Source organism: Chelonia mydas, chromosome 1 (assembly GCF_015237465.2).
Source record: "Chelonia mydas isolate rCheMyd1 chromosome 1, rCheMyd1.pri.v2, whole genome shotgun sequence".
In the NCBI taxonomy this organism is placed as follows: Eukaryota; Metazoa; Chordata; order Testudines; family Cheloniidae; genus Chelonia; species Chelonia mydas.
This window is the reverse complement of record NC_057849.1, coordinates 319,034,296-319,053,237: the sequence shown is the minus strand read 5'-3', so window position 1 is coordinate 319,053,237 and position 18,942 is coordinate 319,034,296. Positions and strand designations below refer to the sequence as shown.

Genomic DNA, 18,942 nt, shown 5'->3' with positions numbered 1-18,942 from the left:
GACTCCACTTAGTTTCCACCTCCTGCTATATTTTGATGCCAGTTGTCTTTCTTTCCTTTGTTCTGTATCTTCAAAGGCTGTTCATTAAATGTAAAATGTGCAGAGATTTTGATGGGTGTAATGTCTGTTTTAGTTTTTTTCTCAGGCTTTGGCAGTCTGAAAACACACTGTATTTGTACATATGACAACATTTTAGCTTTATGTAATAGAGAGGACATTAAATATCTTCAGAATACTTACAGTTTTTTAGCCTCAATTAATGATATGCTGTATTGGTTTGTGTTGTTAGCCAAAGGAAAACTTTCCACAGACGGAAATACTATATAATGCCTATTTGCCAAATCTGAATATTTTCCTCCTCCTTTGTACAAGGGGTTAAAGGATGAAGGAAGATGTTTCAGTATTAGGTCAACCTCTCAAAAGATGAACAAAGCGTATTTAGAATGAATATAAATTTGATGATAGTTCCCCATGTGAAACATGTCTAAAAATATTTGATGTTCTGGCTTATAGGCATTTGGAAAGTACATTAAATCCAGGATGAGCTCCAGCATGCCCAGAGGATTGTCATTGATGTAAATAGTCATAGTAGCAGCACAAAGCCAAATATAGAATAAATTGAAAATCCACATTTTTATTTTGATGATGGCTTCATAATTTCTCCAGAGATTTAGGCTTCCTGGTTTGGCTTAAGCTTTTGGCATCAGAAGCAGATCTATCAGCGTAAGTAAACTGCCTGTGGGTGCTCAGAAAAACACCTTATTAATGTACACGCGTCCATGCTGGCAAAGTTGCTGGTAAATGCTGGTGCACAGTATTTTAATACCAGAATAATATACTGGTTACTATAATACATCAAACAAACACTCTTTGCTAGACAGGACATTAGTTGTAGTTGTAGTAGTATTTTTCATATTTTGTAAATTGGTTTTCTCAAGAAACCAAATGTTTTCCTTGAAAAACATAAGAACCATATTATGGGTAGTTCTTTAAAGAATATCTGCCTAAGTTTTTAATGTGTAAGCCAGGCACACACAAGTGTGTGTGAGTTTTTGAATGTGTGCGTTGTGCTCTTCTTCTTAGATACAATTACATTCTGACTGCAATACCGTTTTTCCCCATGCCGGCTGAACTGGGTAAAGTATTTTTCACTTGTCCGAACTATTACATAGTGGTGTTGTGCACTTCTAAACTTCTGCTGCACTCCACTTGTATGGTAGTGAAGTGGGTTGTGAATCTATCCCCATATGTTACAGAAGGACTTATTGTGTCTGCATAACTAAGGTAAAAGCTAGCTTCACATTATAAGTACTTTGTCGGATCCTTGGGTAAAGGTGTTAGCTAAATGTGTAATACAGCATACTGTATTACATATATAGACATATACAGATATTTTCTGTGTGTGAAATGTATGAATAGTTAAATAAAGGAATACATGAGGGTGTGATATAGTATAAAGATTTTATCGGCATGAATTTGGGATAGTCACATTCCTCATGACTGGTGAAGCCATATGTGAGCTTTACAGACAGTTCCAAATTAGCTTTCAACAAAACCGTCATGTATTTCTCTGTGTGCCACTTATTTTAGAAAAAAAACTGCTGTAGGAATGGCTTGGGGAGGTATATTTTAATTATAGGCACGAGTTTTTGTATCCCTCCATCCTGACACCAAGTCCCTTTGTCACCATTAGTAGAACTATACAGGATTCAGAGGGAGCCATAAAACCCTCCAAAAATACCTTTAGTTGCTTTTTTGTACCTAAAGATGTCACATTTTAAAGTTCTAATATCTGTGGTCTTTCCAGGACTAAAAATGAGTGCTGAGTTCTACTGGGAAGTTGAAAATCATGATCTCCCCTTTCCAATAGCATAAAGCTCTGCAGGGCTTCAAGATATCAGGCTTTGAAGTCACACTATTTTTATTTGGAGAAAAGCTTTAACTGGTGTAGGGTTGATTCTTGTGCATCCTGAGCCTTGAACAGGTGAAATTTGGAGGAGGAAAACCATTTTTTTCTGGTGGATTGATATTAAAAGTCTATTTAAAGTTGCTTAGGCTTTTAGAATTAGTCTTAGAGAGATGGAATATTGGGAAAAGGGTACGAGTGCTGGTAAAAAGTGCATGATATCTTCATTCATCAAATGACACTGAAGTTTATCATATTTCTTTGTAACTTATCACACGATTATCAACTTCATATATGTAGTATGTAGAAAGATATGTATATAAACACAAACATAATATAAAATATGATATTTCAATATACAGTGATTGAGCTTACTAGAAATAGATAACACAAGATATAGTACACAGTATGGTATTCTTCCCCAATAGCAAAATAACCTATGTTACTTATTAGGACATGGTGAAGGCTGACCAAGGTGTTATCAGTTTATATGGTCTAAGGTTTTGTGCTAGGAATGAACTATTTTTAATACATTGCATGTATCTTTTTTGCCTATGTCCTCCCCTTTTTGGTGTTACACATTGAGACAATAGATTCACAGAAAATTCTGGGGGCTCGAGTGGATTGGTAGAAAAGGGTTGATTCATAACAGCAGGTTTATATTTTTGGTAGCATTTCTACAAACTGAGCTCTGCGAAAAAAATCAAATTTATTTTCTTGTTTCTATATAACTAGGAATGCTGTGCTGCAAAAGTGTGTTGCTATTGTCCTTCTTCCAGGTGGGTCTGGATGTCTGGGAGCTAGGGACATATTGTGATTTATAAGCCACTGTTTAACTCTGCTTTTTTAACATTATTTGTATCACTTAAGGGAATACGAGTTAATTCATACAGTCTTCAACTCCATGTTTAAAAAAAACAAACAACTGAGTAATTTAATATCTGGATAATAAATCAGGAGCTGTTGAATTTAACACCGATCCCAACCCCAAAATACGATTTTTTTCTCAGATCCTTATACAATAGATTAGCATAATGAGGAAATACTGTGCTAAGCTCATATAAATTGGGTGTCTTCCTTTTTCCAGACCTAGGTCTATGCAGCAAAGAATTATTTTGCGTACTTTGAAGTAAAATCTTTTTTATTTTTGTATTTTAGGTACTACTGTAGCACTCATTATCCTAGCATTGGGATTTTTGCTGTCAGCTCAGGTCTCACCTCGAGTCAGTCTTAACCCAACAGATCCTTCAGGTCAAAATTCTACTTGCACAAACTACAGGTGAGATTTCATGATCATTTGTTTTTTAAATGTCTTCTGCAAGATTTTCCCCAATTTCTCAGGTGTTGCAACCCTATTAAAACTCATAATGTTAATATTCAGTGAGTGCAAGACTGAGTAATTTTTTTAAATGTAAGCGGCGAATGCGCTTGCTATTACTAGTCTGTTCATAGACGTTACACTGCACCACAACTGTGAGCTCTCCCAGAGAACATTTGTGCCCCTTGCCCTTTATTTTACTGTTTTTTAAAAAAAGGGTTCTGTTTTTTCAAATAGTGATAATTACAGACCCATTAATGATTAATTCAGAACAGACACGATCATGTTAACCTTTATCGATGGTAAATTGAACTTGTACTTTCATAGTTCACCCCCAGTATTTGTTTCAAAAGATGAGTCATTTATTTAGAATGTTTTTCTAAAAAATATTCTATCGTTTTCTATATTTTGAGTTTTTGTTCACTTTTTCCTCCCCTAGTAAATAAAATATCCAAACTGGTAAGATAGCAAAACTTGTGTCTTTCTGCATACCAGAATTTAGTAAAGACTAAGCATCTTCTTACTTGACTTACCTATTGATATGCACAGGATAACAATCAGTAGCTAGTCTTTATCCCTTTGGAGACTGCAGTCTTGTATATGAGCTCTTCAGCATTCATTTGGCTGGCAGGCTGGAAAATGTCTCAGTCTCCCATTGAGAAAAGGCTAGTTAAATGTGACTGAGTTCAAATGCTATAAAGGCTGAAACAATTCTTGTTCCAATTCAGAATATTTGCTTGACAAGTTAAGACTGCAGTACAAATTAGTCTTGAGTTTATTCTAGAAATGAGTGAGTTGAATAATTTCTCAAACACTGTAAATATCCATGCAATTCAGTGTGCAGACTATTTGGGCACTAATATTCAGCTGTCTGTCCCTGCTATCTGCTATTCTGTCTCAGCAGCAAAACACAGGCTGATCAATTATTTTCCCCAGACTCTGTTTGGATTCAAATAAACTAACAGTGGATAACTAACTCCTAAGAGATATAGGAGGATTGTGGTGATGAGGACCTTCTAGTAGGACCCTGGGAATGGGAGGGGCAGGTCTAGTTTCCCCAAAGATGTCAGAAGAGGTGGCAAGAAGTACATATGGCTGCTCATCATATCCCAGAAGTGAGTCTGGGGAGAGGAACCTCATAGCATCATGGAGAAAGTGTAGAACAGATGCTGATAATCAACTTGAATTCAGGGCTTTGGATACCAGCCATGTATTAGATCCCTGAATGCAAAAGCATCCTTTTATGTGTTCACTACCTCAGCAAAGACTACATTTACTACTTTGCCTGGTTTTGATGGTTACCCATTCTCTTTCTCACATGGATCTAGTTAAGAGAGAGGGAAAAAAGAGTCTCCAAAAAAAAAAAAAAAGGTCACTTTGCAAGGTGTGGAAGGAGATTAACAGTGAGATGCCTCAAGTATCCATACTAGAACCTGTGCATTCAGATCTGTGTTTGTCATTTGGAAGAGAGGTGAACGGTAAATGGTGCAACCTTTGCAGATGACAAAATTATTTAGGTTAATCACATCTCAAGACTATGAGGTCTTTCAAAAGAACCTAACAAAGCAAAGTGATTTTCAACCAGATGAAATTTGATGCAGGCACATTCCAGATAATTCTCATTTGGAAGAATAATTTGAATTACTTGTACACATTGTTGATTTTGGAATTAACTGTAACTGATATTATTGTGGACATCTCAATGTGCAGTTGTGGGCAAAAAAGGCAAACGAGATATTAGACTATTAAGAAAGGGGTGCCATTATATGAATCAATAGAATGCTTTCATCAAAATATTTCTGACAAAAAGTGGATATTAATAGAAGAGGTCTAAAGAAGGTGGAAAAAAGGATTAGAAGTGATGAAAAACATCCATATGCAGAGAGATTGAAAAGACTAGAACTGTCTTTGCATAAAGATAATAGTGAACATGTTAGAGGTATATGAAATAGTGAATGGAATAAGAGAGAAGGTCTTGTGCTCCTATTTATATTCTTATAGCACAGTTACAAGGAGACACACAATTAAACTAAAGACAACAAAGTTAAAACTAAAAAGCAGAAATGTTTTTCTACACAACACATACTTAACTTGTGGGCCTCAGTGCCAATGATTTAACAGAATTCAAAACAGGTTTAGATATTTGTATGAATTACCAGAATGTCTACACTTATATTATACAGAATAAAATTGTATGTGGGATATCAATCCTCTTGACTCAGGTCATCAGCATACTACTAACTTCCTGAGATTAGAAAACCTTCCCTCATAAACCTGTTATCCATAACTGTCAGTTTGGGTGGGGAGAGTCTTACTTCCTCCTCTGAAGTATCTGATATTTGCCATTGTCATTCACAGCACTATGAAACCTCAGAGTTCCAGTCTCCTCCAGCCAAGACAATAAAAATAGAAAATTAATATTTTTAGTGGGTTTTCAAATGAAGAAAAAGCAATTAAAAAAACATTTGCTCTCCAGTGGAGTCTCTGGAGGAGTTCAGCTCCAACCTGTCTCCGTTCCAAACCTTTTAATCCACAAGTACAGAATCCAGGAGAACAGCTTCTATCTATTCTATGAAATCTATTCCTATAATAGACTTCATACATAGACTTCACACTGTGGTTCTACTCTGAAAAGTGGCTGTGTTAAAATAGCACCTTGTTACTGAGTAGCTTTGCTTCCTGTGTATTCAGAGTCCTATCATATGACTTCACTGGTTAAAATAAGTTTTAACTACCTCAGCTCCTATTAGAAATGCAGAGCAGAAGAGGGAACTCTATTCTTTCTCAATTAAGAACGGCCATACTGGATCAGACCAGTATCCTTCCAACAATGGCTGGTGCTAGGTGCTTCAGAGGAAATGAACAGAACAGGGCAATTATCAAGTGGTCCATGCCCTATCGTCCCGTCCCAGCTTCTGGCAGTCAGAGGTTTAGGGACATGCAGACCATGGAGTTACATCCCTGACCATCTTGGCTAATAGATTGAGGATCCCTGCAGGACAGCTGCTTCAGTATCTCTCATTGATTAGATGTCTCATAAGTAATAAGGGGGTCTTAATAGGTGTTTCAAAACCGAAAAATAACAGGACTTTAGGGAGGGTGCCAGCCATTAATGGAACAGCCTTGTAGCCACACTGGAGAACTAAGAGGCACTTTCAAAAATGCCCTCAGTTAATGCCAATGCATGCAGGTAATGAAGCTAACAATACCCCACCTAATGTTGACCTAGAGTTGGCCTATGAGGCAAACATCCAACTGTGGGTACATCTACGCTGCCATAAAAACCCTGCGGCAGTGAGTCTCAGAGCCCAGGTCAACTGACTCGAGCTCATGAGGCTGGTGCTGTGAGGCTCAAAATAGCAGCGCAGACATTCCCACACATGTTGGAGCCTGGGCTCTGAGACCCATCCCCCTCACCAGGCATCAGAGCCCAGGCTGGTGGAAAGTCAACACTAATATTTTCAGCCTTGTAACATGAGTAGGAGTCAGTTGGCCCAGGCTCTGAGACTCATTGCTGTGGGGTTGTGGGTTTTTTTGTTTTGTTTTGTTTTGTTTTTACAGTATAGATGTACTGTAAGTGTTGGAAGTAAGATGTGTGTGGGTGTGTTTCTGATACAGTCTACAAAATAGTAAGTTGAACAAACTGTCTTATCCATATATTCTGCTGAGAAACAAAATTTTCCTAGCACTGTACAGATTATGAATAATTGATTTTAAATTTGCACGTCTGTTTTGTAGGATTGAGTGTGGTGTCTGTAAAAGAAACCTAAATACTACTGCACATGTCCCATTTGTCTGCTGATTGGTAAGAGCTGTATTCCCCAGCTCATCTTTTACAGATATTGCTAGGATAAGATTGAAGGTAGAACAGACTTAACGAATAAAAAGCCACAATTGTTTTCCTGACTCAAAAGTAATTTCCATGTGTGGGTGTTTTCTCTGAGGTAGCTTGGGGACAGCTGTCACCCCATAGAAGAGTTCTGCCACACACACTGATACTTGCATTTGGTTTAAGAACAGAAAATATCACAATCAGTAACTTCAGAAATAATAAAGGAGCAAAGGGATTGAACTGCTTTGGAATGTAAATCAGTGCAGAATTTGACCTTAGTCCTTATTTACAAGGGTATTGTGGAAACTCTGTATGTAAACTCTGTATAAGCTCTGGCAGGCTGCACTGTCCTTTAAATTCAACTTTCTGTTCATAGATGGAGCTGGGCCAGGGTCATATTGGAAAAAATAAAAGGTGTAGGTTGCCTCCTAAGCTCCTTCCTCAAGTTCAAGTTGGCTCACAAACCGGGCTTCACTCACATTAAGATGTCAAAAGAAAATGTCACTTACAAATCCTCTCTCTTCCTACAATGATGCATTGCTCAGTAGCAAAATCAATATAGACTCATAGTACTGGAAGGGACCTCGAGAGGTCTTCTAGTCCAGTCCCCTGGCAGGACTAGAAGGCAGGACTAAATATTATCTAGACCATCCCTGACAGATGATTGTCTAACTTGCTCTTAAAAATCTCCAATGATGGTGATTCCACAATCTCCCTGGGCAATTTATTCCTGTGCTTAACCACTCTGACAGTAAGGAATTTTTTCCTAATGTCCAACCTAAACCTCCCTTGCTGCAATTTAAGACGATTGGTTCTTGTCCTATCCTCAGAAGTTAAAGAGAACAATTTTTCTCCCTCCTCCTTGTAACAACCTTTTATATACTTGAAAACTGTTGTCGTGTTCCTCCTTAGTCTCTTCTCCAGACTAAACAAACCCAAATATTTTTAATCTTCCCTCATAGGACATATTTTTTAGACCTTGAATCATTTTTGTTGCTCTCCTCTGGACTTTTTCCAATTTGTCCACATCTTTTCCTGAAATGTGGCCCCCAGAACTGGATGCAATACTCCAGCTGAGGCTCTTTCAGCATGGAGTAGAATGGAAGAATTATTTCTCATGTCTGTCTTACAACACTCCTGCTAATGCATCCCAGAATTATGTTTTCTTTTTTTGCAACCACCATTGACTCATATTTACCTTTTGACCCACTATGACCCCCAGATCCTTTTCCACAGTACTCCTTCCTAGGCAGTCATTTCCCATTTTGTATGTGTGCAATTGATTGTTCCTTCCTAAATGGAGTACTTTGCATTTGTCCTTATTGAATTTCATCCTATTTACTTTAGACCTTTTCTCCAGTTTGTCTAGTTCATTTTGAATTTTAATCCTATCCTCCAAAGCACTTGCAACCCCTCTCAGCTTGGTATCATCCTCAAACTTTAGAAGTATATCTCTATGCCATTATCTAAATCATTGATGAAGATATTGAACAGAACCAGATCCAGAACTGATCCCTGTGGGATCCCACTCAGTATGCCCTTCCAACTTGATAGTGAACCACTCATAACTACTCTCTGGGAATGGTTTTCCAACCAGTTGTGCACCCACCTTATAGCAGCTCCATCTAGGTTCCTTAGTTTGCTTAGAAAAAGGTCCCTTGAGACAGTATCAACATCATCAACTGTAAAGTACAAATTATCATAAGGCTTCAGAGAGAGGTTTAGATACCAGAGAGCAAGTTAGCAGTCTCCAAAAATGAATTGGTTCAGAAATAAAAAGGTTTAAAATGAACTAACCAGATTTGGAAAGAGGTTGAGGGTCAGTAACACGTTAGCTCAATGCAATATCTTTCCGAGATCTTAACAAACCCTTAGAAAATCAAAGATCCGGTGGCTTGAGCACACCATCCATCTCTTCACAGGGAAACAGACCCAGCTTTTGACAGTCATTATTGTTATTTTGTTCCATTTTTCAGTCTCTCTTTTCTTCTTTCCTTAATTTGTCTCTCCTCCTTACTGTTCTCTTTTGTTTTTTCTTGACAGTTTGATCACCAGGTGCAGAAGAAATAGTGCAGAGTTGCCTTTTGCCCAAACAATGTTTTTGTCCTTAGTACTAGCTGCAGTTTGAAACTGACAGTGGTTGTGTCCATCCGTGTCAGGTTAACTTTTAAATACAGACATTATTTTACCTCTGTATTTGGCACTGAATGAATACTGTGTCCTGTTCTGGTGTCCACAATTCAAGAAGGAGGTTGATAAATTGGGGAGAGTTCAGAGAAAAACTGCAAGAATAATTAAAGAATTAGAACTCATGCCTTATTGTAGCAGAATCAGTTTACCTTGACAAAGAGAAAGTTAAGGGGTGACATGATCACAGTCTATGAATACCTTCCTGGGGAACAAATATAATAGAGGGCTCTTCAGTCTAGCAGTTAAAGGTATAAAACAATGTAACGGTTGGAAGTTGAAGCAAGACAAATTCAGACTGGAAGTAAGGTATACATTTTTAACAATGAGGGAAATCAACAACTGGAACAATTTACCAAAGGTTAGGGTGGATTCTCTATCACTGGAAATTTTTAATCAAGATGAGGATGTTATTCTAGAAGATATGTTCTAGTTCAAACAAGAATTATTTGGGGGACGTTCTATGGCCTGTGTTATACGGGAGGTCAGATTAGATTATCACAATGGTCCCGTTTGGCTTTGGAATCTATTAATGTATCTATGAATGTAACTCTTCAGCTCACATCATTGTGGGTACACTATCTCAATGCAAGAACTTTCCCGTTCACTTTCTATCAGAACTGGTTGCCTTCAGAGTTCATTTAAGGTAAAGGAGCCAATGTGTTGTACCCAGCACACAGATATTGTGGTGTTCATCCTTGCCTGAGTCATCCTCACACAATTAATCTTCCTAATCTCATCAAGCGAGTATGCAGCACTGACTAAGATGAAGGCATTCATGCTTAATAATATTATACATTAGTTATATTACACAGTTAATAGCTGTACGTATTTAATAGTAATTAATAATTTTATTTATAAAGCACCCACACATACAAAAGCTCTCTGGGTGCTGAACAACAATCACAGAAACAAATTTTCACTGAGTAAAAAACATATATTTGAGTTCAACAATAAATAGCATTGTCTTTAGTCTTGTGAAAAACCCAGTAAAACAAATAATTTAAATTTGCTTTATCTGGAGTTTACACTTTGGTATCCCGTCAGTGAGTATGGAAAAAAATAGCTATTGGAGCTTACATCTGCCCCAGCTAGCCCAAATTTATAGTTGTGTTATTTACAATGCAGTGATCAGGATTTATAGAGCTGTGATATATAGATATTACAGACCTCGTATCCTTTAAAATATTATTCCTGTTTTATTTTTCTGATATTGAAGAGACAGCACTACCTGGCATCCTAATAACTGAGAATTACAGTGATAAACACAGTGATTGCTTTCCTCTCCAAAGCCCAAACGAACTAAAAGTACATTGAGGGATAAATCTGTGTTTCAGTCAAAATTTAATTAAAATTCTAGTGGAGAGTTCATGCTGTAGAACTGAAGAATGACCTTAGTACAAATCCGGAAATTGTTTAAGTAGGAAAGCCATTTCAGGTGTTGGCATTTAACCTTTTGCTAGCATGTTGCTGCTTGAAATCAAACCTGATACTGTAACTTAAAATCCTAGGTGGCAGAAAGGTCCATTTCAGAACAATGTGTAGGGCATCGTTCCTATTAGTAATGAAAGTTGTGTGCAAAACTCCTTTCATGTCACACTGAAAACACAGAGCTTGATAGCTATCCATTTGAAACATATGTGACTAACCTGATCCAAAGCCCACTGAAGTCATTGGGAACTTTTCCATTGACTTCAGTGGTCTTTGGGTCAAGCTTTGTATAAATGGGGGAACATCCAGTTATTTCCACTATTCAATAGAATATCTCTGGCACTTTCATTTTCATTCATAAGAGTTATTTTTTTAAAAAATGTTAATCACAAACAAGGGTTACAAAAGTAATACTCTAAAGGTAATTTGTGAAACCTCCATATGTGGTGGTATTATGGTATACATGCTCTGTCCATTTTAGTCACGAGAGGGTGACTTTACACACGTAAGCAGATCTGCTATTTTGTCCAGCAGAGGGCAGTGGAATGCTCTTTCTCTGTGTGTGTTTGTGTCTGTGTCTGAAAGAAAGGTCACAAATGCGTGTACATTGTTTAGATACTATAAGTGTGTTCCTATCAAAGGCCTCTGTACAATAAATTCAGTGGTTGTAATTATGTATTTATTATTTATATTACCATAGCACCTAAGAACCCTAGTAATAGACTAGGACTCTGTTGTGCTAGGCACTGTACAGATGGTCCCTGACTCAAAGTGTTTACACTCTAAGGGTGGGCAAACTTTTTGGCCCGAGGGCCACATCTGGGTGGGGAAATTGCGTACAGGGCCAGGGCAGGGGGTTAGGGTGCGGGACGGGGTGCGGTGAGCAGGAAGGGGCTCAGGGCAAGGGGTTGGGGCAGAGGAGGGGTGCGGGGTATATGAGGGGACTCAGGGAACAGGGTTGGGGTGCAGCGGGGGCTCAGGGCAGGGGTGCAGGAGGGGTGCGGGATGCGGCAGGAGGCTCAGGGCAGGGGGTTGGGTTGCAGGAGGGGTTTGGGCTCTGGCCTGGGGCCACTTACCTGGAGCAGCTCCGGGGTGGCAGTGGCGCGCACCAGGGCCAGGGCAGGTTCCCTGCCTGCGTGCCCTGGCCCCGGGCACCATCACGTTCCCAGAAGTGGCCAGCAGCACATCCCTGCACCCCCAGTGGGGCGGACAGAGAGCTCCGCCCGCTGCTCTTGCCTGTGGGTATCTCCCCCGAAGCTCCCATTGGCCGTGGTTCCCCGTTCCCTGAGGGGTTGGATTTGGCCCGCGGGCCGTAGTTTGCCCACCCCTGCTCTAAGACAAGAGACAACTGATGGATTCAGTCAGAAGATGGACCACAAGGAAACAATGGGATAATATTGGTCAGTATAATAGGCAGTAGTCTGAGCACACCAGCTGGCTAACCATTGTCAGGTTTGGTTTTGTAGACATCACAGTCAAGACGGCTTTTGAAGATGGATAATGAGTTAGTGTTGCAGACTGTTATAGGGAGTTCCTCCCAAGCATTAGGGGCATCCTGGGAGAAACCAGGAAGATGCTTTTTTGAAAGTTTAACAAAGGGGCAATGGAGGCTGGCATCATGGGCCAACTGGAGATAGGAGCAGACATCTTCATAGTGAATGAGAGATGATACATAGAGTGGTGATAGGCTGGGAAGAGCCTTGAAAGTGAAGACAAGCTGCATATGTTCGATGCAATAGAGAAGGGAGACCCAATTCAAGGATGCAAAGAGAGGAGCAACAGGCTAGGACAATTATCTTTGCAGCAGCATTCTGAAAATGAGCAAGTCAAGATTGCATTTATCAAGGCCAAGGGGAAAGGATGCTGCAGTAATTAAGGTGCGAGGCAGTGAGAGTCAGGACAAGAGATCTAGCTGTCTGAATGGATAGAAATGGCCATATCTTTGAGGTGTGATGCAGAAAGAATCAGCAAGATTTAGACATTTCTTGGATATGAGGACCTAGAAGGACGTCCAAATAAAAGATTATGCTCAGATTATGGGGCTGAGTGACAGGCAGGATTGTGGTGATGTCCACAGTGATCAAGAAAGGAGGAAATGGGGAGGTCATGGAGTGGGAAGATTAAGAGCTCTGTTTTAGCCATGTTGTGCTTGAGCTGACAGCTAGACATCCGTGAGGAGATGTCAGAGAGCACACCAAGATCTTAGTTGGACAGAAGGCGATAGGTCTGGAGTAGAAAAAGTAGGTTTGAGAGTCATCAGCACAGTACAGTACAGTACAGAGGGAAAAGAGAACCAATTATAATAATTGGTTATTTGTATTACAGCAGTGCCTAGAGGCCCTAATCCTGGATCAGAGACCCGTTGTGCTGGTGCTGTACAAAGACAGCCCCTGCCCCAATTGCTTACAGTATAACCTTACAGTCTGTTCAGAGTTGTTATATATTACTTTTGAACTGCATGGTCTCCAACTTACTATAATAGCTTTCTCTTATTTTATGTGTTTCATATTGCAGATGGTAGCCTCCATTATTATTCTGTGACGTTCTGCGTTGTGAGGGATTTAGACTCCACAATCAGATAGATCTTTTCCATTTTTAACTTCTATAATTTCATGTGGAAATATTTGGAGATGCTTGGGGGGATTTATTAGGAATTTGGGGATTGTAAGGAAGTCGAGTGGGTAGAGACCTGGAACAGGTGCTCCTGGATTGGCTTGAGTAAAATCAGGACATAAGTCTATGGGAAATGGTGTGGTTTGGGGGAACTGGGGCTTGTAGTGGATGTAAGAAGTAAGCCAGGGCTGAAAGAAATTTTCTCAGAGCAGTGGCAGAATTTGCACTGGCATGTGAAGGAAACTGCAGTTAGCAGAAGGGGAGGGAGGGAGGAATGCTGCGATTCTGCTGAGGTGGAGAGGAAGCAGGAGAGGGGCTGAGGCCTGAGAAGGGGATATGCATAAGTTTCCAGTAGGTGACCTGGAGCCGTGTATATCTTTCAGGTGAGCATCCTCACCTGCCATTGAAATCAATGAGACTTGTAGGTGCTCACTAACCTTATGGAGGGGCTCAGCTCTTTACTGGACCAAGATCCTTGTAAAGTTTGCAGTGAATTAGGCATGACTCCTTACCTTATCAGGTAAAAGCCACACAGCTCTTAAGCTTCAGAGCAGAACTTCTTAAGGTGTACAGGGGAGAGGTTGCCTTGTGCAGACATTTTAAAGTGTATAGGACAGGGCCATTGGTGTCTAACCTAGCACTTCCATAGTATGGAATATCGAGTTTTAAATGACTTAAGAAAAAAAGAATCCTAGGAAATTTCATTAGAAAACAAAGTTGAAAGTGTTAAGATTGCCCAGTTAATCGCTCAGAAGTAAGAAAATGACAAAATTACGATTGCACCTGGAGTCTTAACTCTTTCCCTCCTGCACCGTTATGTTTGGTAAAATACATGATATATTATCCTAATATTTTGTATAATTTTAGGTACACAAGTGTAACCTTGAAGAACTGGGTGATTTTCTGTGCATGCCAAACAACCCTGTGATTCCTTGGCTTTTGACTGCTTAACAGAGCAACCTTAATATTCTCCTTGTGTTGCTTTTTAATGGAATTTAATCTAATTAAATTTAAATATTTAATTATTTAGTGTCAAGATTTAGGTTAATCTTTGGAAGCAACACAGGGATAATCAGAATTACTAAGTATGTACTAATTTCTTGCCTGAGGTAATTAAGGGAAGTAACTGTATTAATGGGGCTACGTGACAGGAGCACTGCCTGCTGCTACTTACAGAATTCTTTGCTCCTCTGGGTGGGTGACTGTGTACTCTGCCCATGTGGTAGGATAGTACAAAACCATATATTAACTAAAAGAGAATAGATTTTCAGGCCCTGTCTTGATTTTCTTAAACAGACAACAAGAGAATATTAATATTGTTCTGTAATCAGTCTTTGGAAAGGATTGGTGAGGATAAAAGAATTCAGAAGACAAAGTTGAAAATTGAGCATAAACTGTACAAGGAACCCAGAAATCTTAAAATAAATCAAAACCGAACAACCCCAAAACTAAGGATCAAAGCAAGAAAAACTGGATCATTCACTTGTCAAAAAGAGAAATTACATCCATAGAACAAGCTGCCTGAAAAAAGGTCTTTACTGCTAAGTCATGCCACAAAAAACAGGTATTGTACAATTTGCATTTCAAATTAAGGTGCTTCTGAGGCACATAGAAAAGCCAAACTGACAAGGACTTTGCAGAAGTTTCATGCATGAGGTGTAATGTCTAACAAAATACAAGTACAGAACACCCTAACCAGTGAAAAAAAGTGAGGAAAGAAGCAATTGCAGAACTTAAAATGAACACTAACTGAATCCTACTCACCCTGGGAGAATAGGGAGATATAATCACACTTTATCTCCGGTTGAACTAAATTATTTATTTAATGGTAGAAAAATCCTGTCTGAGTAACAGAAAAGCAGTATGCAACAGGCCCCAACAGGCTCTCTCACAAGTGATTTCCCATTGTGAAATAGCATTCTCCAAAGCTAATTTCATAATAAAATAAAAGCTGCTTCCAAATGATTTTCACTTTTAAAGTTGTTGTATTTAAAACTGAATGGTTGCCTTTTTCTGTTGTAAGTGTCCTAAGTGGTGAATGGCTTTTCAATTTTTAAAGATTTTTTTTATATCGCTTTCTCTTTTCTCCCTAGATTTCCCCTCCCACTCTGATCATTCCATCCCACTCTTTATCCTTCTCTTCTCTCTCTTTTCATCTCTACCCTTCATTTTATTCCCCTCTTTTGTGCTTTAAAAGGCCCTCAACACATGTTGAGTGCTATAAAGTAAGTTAGGTCAGTTGTCAAATCTGTTTGGCTAATTCTTGTTCTGATGAGAACATAGTAGCATTGGTAAAAAAATTTCCCCTGTTACAGCTAGTTTTGGAATCCAAGTAATATAAGGGCCCCAGTTATACCTGTCTATGAACCATATCATCCCTATCACAGACTCCTGGCTGAAAAGGAGTCCCCAGTGGATGTAGCCAGTCCCCCTGGCTCTCTCCCTGCAGCCGCTTGTGTATGAGTCAGGACAAAGAGGAGTGGCAGGTGCATGCTGTGCTCCAGCTGGTGTATGGTCCCTTGGGGACCGTTGCCTGGTGGCACGAGTTAGGGGCTAGCACAGAAAATCAGGGAGCTGTAACTGGTTGTTCTCATTTTCACACTTCTGCTAGGCCATCCTGGATGGCTGTGTGGAAGAGGGGAGCCATCCTGTATAGGCAGACCCAGTGAGGCACCTCTCCTGCTTTCCCATGGGCTCCTACAGCCTGCAGTGATACAAGCATGCAGTTATTGGAACAGCTGCTGCAGCACAGGGACAACAGCTCCAGCTGATCCTGGCTTAGATGCAAGCTGTCTGTGAGGTAGAGCTGTGCAGAGAAAGGCCATTCCGTTTCACAGAGGGTTTCAATATTTCAGAAATTGGCACTTCCAGGCTCCTACTCCTAGTCATCCCACCTGGCAAGCTGAAGGGAAGCCAGGAGCCTGCAAGCTCTTTCTAACCTGGAAACCTCAGCACTTGAGTGCAGGGTCTTCCAGGTTCCCAGTTCGCCACCAGACACTCTGATGAGGAACTGGAAGCCTTGCGAACTGTGTTCTGTGGCAGCACACCTGGTCAGTTGTGTTGGAGCTGGGTTCCTGGAAGCCCTTGGTGACCCACTACTTGGCAGCCTGGGAGCTTTGGAACTTGGGAGTCGGGGCTTCCAGACTCTCTGCTCCATCTTAACCTACCAGGCAAGCTGGCGAGAGGCCATGCCGGCAAAGTGGTAGGCAGCCAGGCAGCTTTCGAAACGTGCTTGGTTGGCACAGTCCTGTTGCAGCTTTGTTGAAAATGGAACCGCCTCCATTAAATGTTTTGATTTCAACATACTGGCTTTCTCTGATGAAAAAAATATTCCACTGGAGAATTTCTGACCAGCTGTATTCCGGAGCATCAGTGGAAGGCTGTTGGGAAGATGGCACCGCTTTATCGCCTCCCCAGTGCTTCAGGTTAAAAGAGAGGGACCCGTTCAGGGAACACGTTTCAATTTGTAGCAAATACTAGTTTTCTTCGTAACACACACACCCTTGAAGCCTACAGTGTAGCGCCTTGAAGGTCCCTGGTTGGACACCACTGTTCTGTGGGTGGCGTTGAATATGTGTCAGTGGTTGTAGTGTCTATTTGAGATTCCTTGGGAGTTGAATCCATGCACAGAGCTCTGGCATACATCCGAGTATTCTTTGGGGTTACTGGTGAAATTTAAGAATGCTGGGGGTCCATACTGATATCTACTAAAGCAATAAAGATTATGATGTGCACAGTACTTTTTTGTATATTACGTGTAAGCCACATCACTGTGCCTAAATACATAATATGTGAGTAATATACGATATGTACCATAACATTTGCTAGTTACCAAATAGTTATTTAGTCACTGTCATGAAAGACATAAGGTTGCAAGACCATTTCCATTTTAAGATCTCGTTAAGAACCCCTTCTGTCTTTGTTACAATAACTCCTTTTGGCCTGCAAACTCTTAGGTATTATTCTGTGCCAAAGTGATTTTTATGGGGCATAAAATTTAAAGCAAACCATTTACACAAATTCAGGGAGTTAATGCTCTTAATTTTTCCTTTCTCTTCCTCACCCACTCCTTTCAGTCCATCTTTCCAATCCCTTTTTACTTTTTGTTAACTGGAATAGCTTAGTATGCTGTACTGTGAAAGAGTTTTAATATACTAGAGATGGTGTATACTTTCAAGAGGTACTGGAATAAACTACTCGATTTTACTCAGTCTTGATGTTGGAAAAAAGCTATACATTATCTTCCTAGATGCAATCTGTGCAAAAATTCAGCTTCTCCAATAACAGTGCATGGAGGAATGCAAAATGTTCTGAAACAGCAAGTCACCTGCAGTACAAATTGTAAATTACATTTGAAACAGCTTTTAAGTCTTTTGTCCACTAGAGTTCTAGTTTTCCTCTGACATAGACTGATCTTCCCTCAAAGACTTAAGGTCAAACCCTAACACAATGTGAATTCATGTAACTCATTTATTCATGGAACTCCTGGTCCAAGAATAAATGACTATTCAATGGTGGTCATTTGACTTTCCTTTGGAACACAGCTCAAGGCTACAAGCAGATGAAATAGAAAGAAATCATTAAGGTGGTGCTTCAGGCAAGCCGCAGAAAAGAACTCTGGTCTGTTTTTACAAATTTATTTAAGCTGTGCTAGATAACTGTAGCCTCTGTTACTGAAACAAGTAACTCTTATTCTATTTGCTCTCCACTACAGTTCAGCTGAGTATGCTCACCAGAGCCTGAGTAACAACTAAACTGGGAATCGCATGAGAATAGTCTGGAGTCAGTAACAAAGCTTGCTATAATTTTCTTGTTTTGTTCTTTCTGTCATTTTAAACGCTTTTAGTTTCACATACCACAGCTTGATGATCAGTGGGACCAGGACAGATTGATAGTTTACCTAATATTCAGTACATGGAAAGACTCATTGCAAAGCACAGAAGTCCAAGAAGGCAGAACTATTTGTTCACTCTATTAGAAAATAGTGTGCCACAACTCCCTTGTCGCTTTGACACTCCCTTATTCATGGAATAAGAGAGTCAGATGCTTTATCTGCAAATTGAGCATTCTTTTGCTGCATAATATAGTGATAGGGCAAATGTAATCTTTGTGCAAATTGTTCTTAGAGGACCAACAGAGAAATCACATACATGACTCTTCGTTAAGTTTTATGAAATGTGGCAAACAGAACTGTGCCAGGATACACTTGAATCTTTGTGGCTATATCACCTTATTCTGTGATCACACCAACTCTTACAAGCTAAGCAGCCAGAAAAATTCAATGGGAGATCTGGAAGGAACACGTGGATGCTGCAAGAAGTATCATTAGTAACGTGGGAGATAGTGCTCTTTTTTCTGAGTTAGTACTGAACCAGGGCTCGTGCTGTGGCTCTTAATATCTCTCCTTTGATTCTTTGTCCTTGCACGCCACAAAGATGTATAGATGGCCTGTGACATAGAAAGTGGAAAGGAGGAGGATAGGTTATCAGTAGCCGAAAACTACTGGCTGTAGCATAAATACATTTTTGAAATTTCATGGCATGGCTTGAAGTAGAACACTAATTTGCAGAACAGTTCCAGCTAGTAGGCAGAATCTGAGTTTTCTCTGCATAGATACACAGTTGCTGTGGTGGCTGAACTCTCTGTTGGTCTGTG

The 18,942-nt window shown here is 39.9% G+C and overlaps 1 protein-coding gene across 1 annotated transcript in view; it reads left to right on the top strand.

The window, feature by feature from the left end:
- The window catches only part of SLC2A13 (solute carrier family 2 member 13), a 317,159-nt gene that overhangs the window by 218,907 nt on the left and 79,310 nt on the right, over window positions 1-18,942 (top strand). Inside the window, exon 6 of the mRNA XM_007056429.4 lies at window positions 3,065-3,185. Coding sequence (XP_007056491.3) covers window positions 3,065-3,185 — 121 coding nt within the window. The remainder of the gene's footprint in view (window positions 1-3,064; window positions 3,186-18,942) is intronic.